The sequence below is a fragment of the Oncorhynchus tshawytscha genome, linkage group LG14, assembly GCF_018296145.1.
Source record: "Oncorhynchus tshawytscha isolate Ot180627B linkage group LG14, Otsh_v2.0, whole genome shotgun sequence".
Taxonomy (NCBI): domain Eukaryota; kingdom Metazoa; phylum Chordata; class Actinopteri; order Salmoniformes; family Salmonidae; genus Oncorhynchus; species Oncorhynchus tshawytscha.
The window spans coordinates 52701075-52711074 of record NC_056442.1 but is presented as its reverse complement, the minus strand read 5'-3'; the positions used below and the strand labels follow the sequence as shown (position 1 = coordinate 52711074).

Below are 10000 nucleotides of genomic sequence, written 5' to 3'. Positions count from 1 at the left end.
GTGTGACACATGACTACTATTGTGTGGTGGTCTGAGGCCAGCTCTCTGCTGTCAGTCTCTTTGTGTGTATCCTGTGCAACGAAGAGAGCGAGATTACTATCTAATTACTGTCAACATCATACTCACCCACACACACACACATACAGACACACACGCACGTGCACGGACACATGCACACACACACATACGTGCACACACACACATTCACACAAACACATTCACACATGCACATGATTTACCACTATTCTGTGCTAAAAGATATAAGACACTACCAAACTTCACTTCCTTAATATGCACCTGCAGGCATACAAATGCACCCCAGAATCTCAATCACACACACCTTCATTTACCTTCTACCAGATACAGTGGAACATCATTTCCATAACTTATCAGGCCTAATAACCAGCTGTGTTTCTTTCTCCCTCCCTCCCTCCCTCCCTCCCTCCCTCCCTCCCTCCCTCCCTCCCTCCCTCCCTCCCTCCCTCCCTCCCTCCCTCCCTCCCTCCCTCCCTCCCTCCCTCCCTCCCTCCCTCCCTCCCTCCCTCCCTCCCTCCCTCCCTCCCTCCCTCCTGTCTGTCTGTCTGTCTGTCTGTCTGTCTGTCTGTCTGTCTGTCTGTCTGTCTGTCTGTCTGTCTGTCTGTCTGTCTGTCTGTCTGTATGGGTAAATGATAGTCTATCAAAACATTGGTATGGGTGGAAGAGAGGACGAATTGCAAATGAGCACTAAAACACAGGGTTTTTCAGCGCTGTCAGCCAGCCAGCCTGTCAGCAGCCAGTCAGCCAGTCAGTCAGCCTGTCAGCCAGTCAGTCAGTCAGCCAGTCAGCCAGCCAGTCAGCCAGTCAGCCAGTCAGTCAGTCAGTCAGCCAGCCAGCCAGTCAGCCAGCCAGCCAGTCAGCCAGTCAGTCAGTCAGTTAGTCAGTCAGTCAGTCAGTCAGTTAGTCAGTCAGTTAGTCAGTTGTTAGTCAGTTAGTCAGTCAGTTAGTCAGTCAGTCAGTCAGTCAGTCAGTCAGTTAGTCAGTCAGCCATCCAGCCAGTCAGTCAGCCAGTCAGTCAGCCAGTCAGCCAGTCAGCCAGTCAGTCAGTCAGTCAGTCAGCCAGTCAGTCATCAGTTATAACTACCCTGGCAACTCTTCCAGTATTCACATTCTTCATCCCATAGAATGCATTGTCCTCCCTTCCACAGGCTGCCTGAGTTTCAGATGAGATCTCTCAGATATCCAGTGTTCAGCAGGATGTTAAATCACACACACTGATTAACAGATCAAATCACACACACTGATTAACAGATCAAATCACACACACTGATTAACAGATCAAATCACACACACTGATTAACAGATCAAATCACACACACTGATTAACAGATCAAATCACACACACTGATTAACAGATCAAATCACACACACTGATTAACAGATCAAATTACACACACTGATTAACAGATCAAATCACACACACTGATTAACAGATCAAATCACAAACACGCTTTAGACTGATTTCCTGAGTCCCCATTTTGTTAGTTGGTAATGGTGTCATTGTTCAGTGAGATCTATCAATTCTTTCCCTCCTTTTTCCTCCTCCCATTCTATTCTTATCTTCCTCCTCCTCCCTCCTCTTCCTCCTCACAGTAGCCTTGGAAGAAAAGATCAACGTGAATGAAAAGAGAGGTACAGTGATGAGAAGTTGAGGCGTAGATTGTTATTGTGATCAGTGGACAAAAGGGATATGTGCACTGGACATGAGAATGAATAGAATGCATCAAGGTTGGATGCTAGATTGGATGCTAGTTTGGATGCTAGTTTGGATGCTAGGTTGGATGCTAGATTGGATGCTAGATTGGATGCTAGGTTGGATGCTAGGTTGGATGCTAGATTGGATGCTAGATTGGATGCTAGATTGGATGCTAGATTGGTTGCTAGCTTGGATGCTAGGTTGGGTGCTAGATTGGATGCTAGGTTGGATGCTAGATTGGATGCTAGATTGGTTGCTAGCTTGGATGCTAGGTTGGATGCTAGATTGGATGCTAGGTTGGATGCTAGGTTGGATGCTAGATTGGATGCTAGATTGGATGCTAGATTTTATGCTATTTAAGTTGAATTGTAAATCTTGTAATTGTAGACGTTTAACAGGGTAATTTATACTAAAAGTTTATACGCCATTTTAAGTTTATATACATTACCTAGATTGGATCAGGACACTGTTAGCGTTATCATCTCTTCCCTAGGGATGGAATTAGGTTTCAAAAGTGATTTACACATTTGGAAATGACTTTTTCCTATCTGTGACTTACCTGTTCCTGGTTACTGGTGTTAGGGTCATAGAGTGCTTTTTTTCTTATCGCTGAAGCTCTTTTCCTAACACGACCTGAGATTTAAAACCTCTAATAGACGGGACAACTTTATCTTCAATAGGACTTAGGTCATAGGTATCTGACACATTGTAACTCGTTAAACTAGTCAGATGTAGAGAAAATGCCATTCCTACATTACATTTAGTTTTAGAATGGTCCCGTAAGGCTGTGAAAATTCTGACCTAATATACCTACACTTAACTGAAAGTTCTGTGCAAATCTTCCATTGATTTCAGTGCATGACTTTAAGCAAAAGTATGGTCTTAAGAGATTGCTCAAGTTTGAGCACAAGGACAAGTTTAATATCTTAAATGGAAAGTTCAGCCCTTAAAACTCGTTACTCCCACTCAGAATCAAGAACTAGATATCAAGAACTAAAAAGATATGAAAATACTAATATGAAAATGATTGAATTCTACACACCCATGACACCAAAACATTCTGTCAGATGTTCCGTGATCTCGGGAGAGTTTATAAATGTTTGTAAAGGTCATTACAAAATGTAAAGAGTTGATTGTCACACCATCAGACAACCCCATGTATGTATAAGTCATGTCTCTTTATAGGATTACATCTGGAGTCCTGTCTCTTTATATAATTACATCTGGAGTCCTGTCTCTTTATATAATTACATCTGGAGTCCTGTCTCTTTGTATAATTACATCTGGAGTCCTGTCTCTTTGTATAATTACATCTGGAGTCCTGTCTCTTTATATAATTACATCTGGAGTCCTGTCTCTTTGTATAATTACATCTGGAGTCCTGTCTCTTTATATAATTACATCTGGAGTCCTGTCTCTTTGTATAATTACATCTGGAGTCCTGTCTCTTTATATAATTACATCTGGAGTCCTGTCTCTTTATATAATTACATCTGGAGTCCTGTCTCTTTGTATAATTACATCTGGAGTCCTGTCTCTTTATATAATTACATCTGGATCCTGTCTGCAATGTACATCTGAGTCCTGTCTCTTTGTATAATTACCCCATGGTAAGGATAACTCTGCAATGTCCAGAGAGACCCCCCATGAGAGAGCCCCCCAGAGAGATCCCCACTCCAGAGAGACCCCCAGAGATCCCCCTCCAGAGAGACCCCCAGAGAGATCCCCCTCCAGAGAGACCCCCAGAGACCCCCCGAGACAGACCCCCAGACCCCCACTCCAGAGAGACCCCCCAGAGATCCCCCTCCAGAGAGACCCCACCCAGAGATCCCAGAGAGACCCCAGAGAGAGCCCCCAGAGAGACCCCCAGAGAGATCCCCCACTCCAGAGAGACCCCCACAGAGATCCCCCAGAGAGACCCCGCCCCAGAGAGATCCCCCCTCCAGAGACCCCCTCCAGAGACCCCCTCCAGAGAGACGCCCCCCAGAGACCCCCACCCCAGAGAGATCCCCCAGAGAGACCCCCAGAGAGATCCCTCCTCCAGAGAGACACACCCCCAGAGAGATCCCCCACTCCAGAGAGACCTCCCCTAGAGATTCCCCTCCAGAGAGACCCCCCAGAGATCCCCCTCCAAAGAGACCCCCAGAGAGATCCCCCAGAGAGATCCCCCTCCAGAGAGACCCCCTCCAGAGAGAACCCCCAGAGAGACTCCCTCCAGAGAGACCCCCTCCAGAGAGACCCCCAGAGAGATCCCCCTCCAGAGAGACCCCCAGAGACCCCCCGAGACAGACCCCCAGAGAGATCCCCCACTCCAGAGAGACCTCCCCAGAGATCCCCCTCCAGAGAGACCCCACCCAGAGAGATACTCCCCAGAGAGACCCCCGAGAGAGAGCCCCCAGAGAGACCCCCAGAGAGATCCCCCACTCCAGAGAGACCCCCACAGAGATCCCACTCCAGAGAGACCCCGCCCCAGAGAGATCCCCCACTCCAGAGAGACCCCCTCCAGAGATCCCCCCTCCAGAGAGACGCCCCCCAGAGAGACCCCCACCCCAGAGAGACCCCCCAGAGAGACCCCCAGAGAGACCCCCTCCAGAGATCCCTCCTCCAGAGAGACACACCCCCAGAGAGATCCCCCACTCCAGAGAGACCTCCCCTAGAGATTCCCCTCCAGAGAGACCCCCAGAGATCCCCCTCCAAAGAGACCCCCAGAGAGATCCCCCTCCAGAGAGACTCCCCCAGAGATACCTCCCCATGAGATCCCCCTCCAGAGACCCCCTCCAGAGAGACCCCCAGAGAGACTCCCTCCAGAGAGACCCCCTCCAGAGAGACCCCTCCAGAGATACCCCCTCCAGAGAGACCCCCTCCAGAGAGACCCCCAGAGAGACCCCCCAGAGAGACTCCCTCCAGAGAGACCCCCCAGAGATCCCCCCTCCAGAGAGACCCCCCCAGAGATCCCCCTCCAGAGAGACCCCCAGAGAGATCCCCAGAGATACCCCCCAGAGATCCCCCCATGAGATCCCCCTCCAGAGAGACCCCCCCAGAGAGACTCCCCCAGAGAGACCCCCTCCAGAGAGACCCCCTCCAGAGAGACCCCCTCCAGAGATACCCCCTCCAGAGAGACCCCCTCCAGAGAGACCCCCAGAGAGACTCCCTCCAGAGAGACTCCCTCCAGAGAGACCCCCTCCAGAGAGACCCCCCAGAGAGACTCCCTCCAGAGAGACCCCCTCCAGAGAGACCCCCTCCAGAGAGACCCCCAGAGAGACCCCCAGAGAGACTCCCTCCAGAGAGACCCCCTCCAGAGAGAACCCCTCCAGAGAGACCCCCTTAATTTTAAATATTCATTATGATAGACCTAGTGGTGGAGTAATCATAACAACCACTGTAACCTTGAGTGGCTCGCCGCATGCATACACACACACACACACACACACACACACACACACACACACACACACACACACACACACACATGGACACACACACGCACACACATGGACATACACACATCTAGGCATGTATAAACGCAAACACAAACTAGCCCGCCGTGCACACACACCACACACTCATGCATACACACCACACACTCATGCATACACACCACACACTCATGCATACACACCACACACTCATGCATACACACCACACACTCATGCATACACACCACACACTCATGCATACACACCACACACTCATGCATACACACCACACACTCATGCATACACACCACACACTCATGCATACACACCACACACTCATGCATACACACCACACACTCACTCACACACGCTGCTCCTTCAAGTGTAATGCCAATTATTTTTTGCCGAGTGTCAGACGCTGGCCTTGATTTCAGCCGATGGATTTCAGCAGCATGCCAATCCTATTATTGGAATAGAGTTGAAGGGGTTTGGATGAAATAGGGAATTTGACTGGGCAATCAGAGGTACAGTCGGTGAGATGGACTGTGTATGGGACATATCTATTATCTAAATACATATTGTGTTTGACTGACTGAGTGAGTCTATGGAAATGCATTTGATTAATGAATAAACATGTGATTAGGAGGCTGTCAAGCTATCAATCTCTCCAACTGCCCTTGACCTGCTCCTTCAGCAGCACTCATTGTTCATCTCCACTCTGTTTTATGGTTGCTTTAGCGCAGTTTTGCTGAGTTGTGAGAATATTGTCATATGACCAGTAAGACTGTGTTTATACAGCAGAGACAAGGCCTCTACAGGGACTGGGTTAACATAGCAATGGCATGGCCTCTACAGGGACTGGGTTAACATAGCAATGGCATGGCCTCTACAGGGACTGGGTTAACATAGCAATGGCATGGCCTCTACAGGGACTGGGTTAACATAGCAATGGCATGGCCTCTACAGGGACTGGGTTAACATAGCAATGGCATGGCCTCTACAGGGACTGGGTTAACATAGCAATGGCATGGCCTCTACAGGGACTGGGTTAACATAGCAATGGCATGGCCTCTACAGGGACTGGGTTAACATAGCAATGGCATGGCCTCTACAGGGACTGGGTTAACATAGCAATGGCATGGCCTCTACAGGGACTGGGTTAACATAGCAATGGCATGGCCTCTACAGGGACTGGGCATGGCCTCTACAGGGACTGGGTTAACATAGCAATGGCATGGCCTCTACAGGGACTGGGTTAACATAGCAATGGCATGGCCTCTACAGGGACTGGGTTAACATAGCAATGGCATGGCCTCTACAGGGACTGGGTTAACATAGCAATGGCATGGCCTCTACAGGGACTGGGTTAACATAGCAATGGCATGGCCTCTACAGGGACTGGGTTAACATAGCAATGGCATGGCCTCTACAGGGACTGGGTTACGGCTAGACGTTCCGCTAGCGGTACCCCTCGACAACATCCGGTGAAATGGCAGAGCGCCAAATTCAAATTAAATGACAATAAATATGAAACTTTCATGAAATCACACATTCAATACACCAAATTAAAGCTACACTTGTTGGTAATCCAGCCAACGTGTCAGATTTCAAAAAGGCTTTACGGCGAAAGCAAACCATGCGATTATCTGAGGATAGCACCCCACCAAACAAACACATGACATTCATATTTCAACCCGCTAGGCGCGACACAAAACGCAGAAATAAAGATATAATTCATGCCTTACCTTTGAAGATCTTCTTCTGTTGGTACGCTAATATGTCCCATAAACATCACAAATGGTCCTTTTGTTTGATTAACTTCTTCGATATAGGGGGCGCTCTTTTAATTTTTGGATGAAAAACGTTCCCGTTTTAAACAAGATATTTTGTCACGAAAAGATGCTCGACTATGGATATAATTGACAGCTTTGGAAAGAAAACACTCTGACATTTCCAAAACTGCAATGATATTGTCTGTGAGTGCCACAGAACTGATGTTACAGAAAAAAAACAGATAAAAATACAATCAGGAAGTGCCGCATTTTTTGAAACCGCCTCATGGCAATGACTCCTTATATGGCTGTGGATGAGCTAGGAGTCAGCTTACCTTTTCCATGTTTTCCCCAAGGTGTCTGCAGCATTGTGACGTATTTGTAGGCATATCATTGGAAGATTGACCATAAGAGACTACATTTACCAGGTGGTCGCTTGGTGTCCTCCGTCGCAATTATTGCGTAATCTCCAGCTGCAGTATTTTTCCGTTTGCCTCTGATGACAAACCGACTGCCAGGAATGATTTTTCATCAAATAGAATTGTGAAAAACACTTTGAGGATTGTTTCTAAACAACGTTTGCCATGTTTCTGTCGTTATTATGGAGCTAATTTGGAAATAAGTTTGGTGTTGTAAGTGACTGCATTTTGTTTTTTTTTCTTAGCCAAACGTGATGAACAAAACGGAGCTATTTCACTTACACAAATAATCTTTTTTGGAAAAATGAACATTTGCTATCTAACTGAGAGTCTCGTCATTGAAAACATCCAAAGTTCTTCAAAGGTAAATGATTTCATTTGAATGCTTTTCTTGTTTTTGTGAAAATGTTGCCTGCTGAATGCTAGGCTTAATGCTATGCTAGGCTATCAATACTCTTACACAAATTCTTGTGTAGCTTTGGTTGAAAAGCATATTTTGAAAATCTGAGATGACAGTGTTGTTAACACTCTACAGGGACTGTGTTAATATAGCAGTGATATGGCCTCTACAGGGACTGTGTTAATATAGCAGTGATAAAGCCTCTACAGGGACTGTGTTAATATAGCAGTGACATGGCCTCTACAAGGACTGTGTTAATATAGCAGTGATATGGCCTCTACAGGGACTGTGTTAATATAGCAGTGATATGGCCTCTACAGGGACTGTGAGGATTTACGGTTGAAGTCGGAAGTTTACAAACACCTTAGCCAAATACATTTGAACTCAGTTTTTTTCACAATTCCTGACATTTAATCCTAGTAAAAATTCCCTGTCTTAGGTCAGTTAAAATCACAACTTTATTTTAAGAATATAAAATGTCAGAATAATAGTACAGGGAATGAATTATTTCAGATTTGATTTTGTTCATCACACTCCCAGTGCGTCAGAAGTTTACATACTCAATTAGTATTTGGTAGCACTGCCTTTAAATTGTTTAACTTGGGTCAAATGTTTTGGGTAGCGTTCTGTGTTGGGTGAATTTTGGCCCATTCCTCCTGACAGAGCTGGTGTAACTGAGTCAGGTTTGTAGGCCTCCTTGCTCGCACACGCTTTTTCAGTTCTGCCCACAACATTTCTATAGGATTGAGGTCAGGGCTTTGTGATGGCCACTCCAATACCTTGACTTTGTTGTCCTTAAGCCATTTTGCCACAACTTTGGAAATATGCTTGGGGTTATTGTTCATTTGGAAGACCCATTTGAGATCTAAGCTTTAACTTCCTGACTGATGTCTTGAGATGTTGCTTCAATATATCCACATAATTTTCCCTCCAAATGATGCCATCTATTTTGTGAAGTGCACCAGGCCCTCCTGCATCAAAGCACTCCCACAACATAACACTGCCACCCCCGTGCTTCACGGTTGGGATGGTGTTGTTCTGCTTGCAAGCCTCCCCCTTTTTCCTCCAAACATAACAATGGTCATTATGGTCAAACAGTTCGATTTTTGTTTCATCAGACCAGAGGACATTTCTCCACAAAGTACAATCTTTGTCCCCATGTACAGTTGGTAAGCGTAGTCTGGCTTTTTTATAGGGGTTTTGGAGCAGTGGCTTCTTCCTTGCTGAGCGGCCATTCAGGTTCTGTCGATATAGGACTCGTTTTACTGTGGATATAGATACTTTTGTACCTGTTTCCTCCAGCATCTTCACAAGGTCGTTTGCTGTTGTTCTGGGATTGATTTGCACTTTTCACACCAAAGTACATTCGTCTATAGGAGACAGAATGCTTCTACTTCCTGAGTGGTATGATGGCTGCGTGGTCCCATGGTGTTTATACTTGCGTACTATTGTTTGTACAGATGAATGTGGTACCTTCAGGCATTTGGAAATTGCTCCCAAGGATGAACCAGACACGTGGAGGTCTACAATTTTTTCTGAGGTCTTTACTTATTTCTTTTGATTATCCCATGATGTCAAGCAAAGAGGCACTGCGTTTGAAGGTAGGCCTTGAAATACATCCACAGTACAACTCCAATTGACTCAAATGATGTCAATTAGCCTATCGGAAGCTTTCTGGAATTTTCCAAGCTGTTTAAAGGCACAGTCAACTTAGTGTGTGTAAATGTCTGACCCACTGGAATTGTGATACAGTGAATTAGCAGTGAAATAATCTGTCTGTAAACAATTGTTGGAAAAATGACTTGTGTCATATACAAAGTAGATGTCCTACCTGACTAGCCAAAACTATAGTTTGTTAACAAGACATTTGTGCAGAGGTTGAGAAACGAGTTTTAATGACTCCAACCTAAGTGTATGTAAACTAGTTTTAATGACTCCAACCTAAGTGTATGTACATTTCCGACTTCAACTGTATCTGTGACATGGCATCCAAAAACAGGGACTGTGTTTATACAACAGTGACATGGCCTCTACAGGGACTGGGTTAACATAGCAGTGACATGGCCTCTACAGGGACTGGGTTAACATAGCAGTGACATGGCCTCTACAGGGACTGGGTTAACATAGCAGTGACATGGCCTCTACAGGGACTGGGTTAATATGACAGTGGCATGGCCTCTATGGGACTCTCCTCTGTCTCACACACCCACACACAGCAGTGACATGGCCACTACACACACACTGGGTTAACATAGCAGTGA

At 46.3% G+C, this 10000-nt stretch overlaps 1 protein-coding gene across 1 annotated transcript in view; it reads left to right on the top strand.

The window, feature by feature from the left end:
• The first annotated feature begins 1656 nt into the window (after positions 1-1656).
• LOC121839167 (early nodulin-75-like) overlaps positions 1657-10000 on the top strand; it is a 45713-nt gene continuing 37369 nt past the window's right edge. Inside the window, exons 1-2 of the mRNA XM_042296572.1 lie at positions 1657-1668; positions 3413-5090. Coding sequence (XP_042152506.1) covers positions 1657-1668; positions 3413-5090 — 1690 coding nt within the window. The remainder of the gene's footprint in view (positions 1669-3412; positions 5091-10000) is intronic.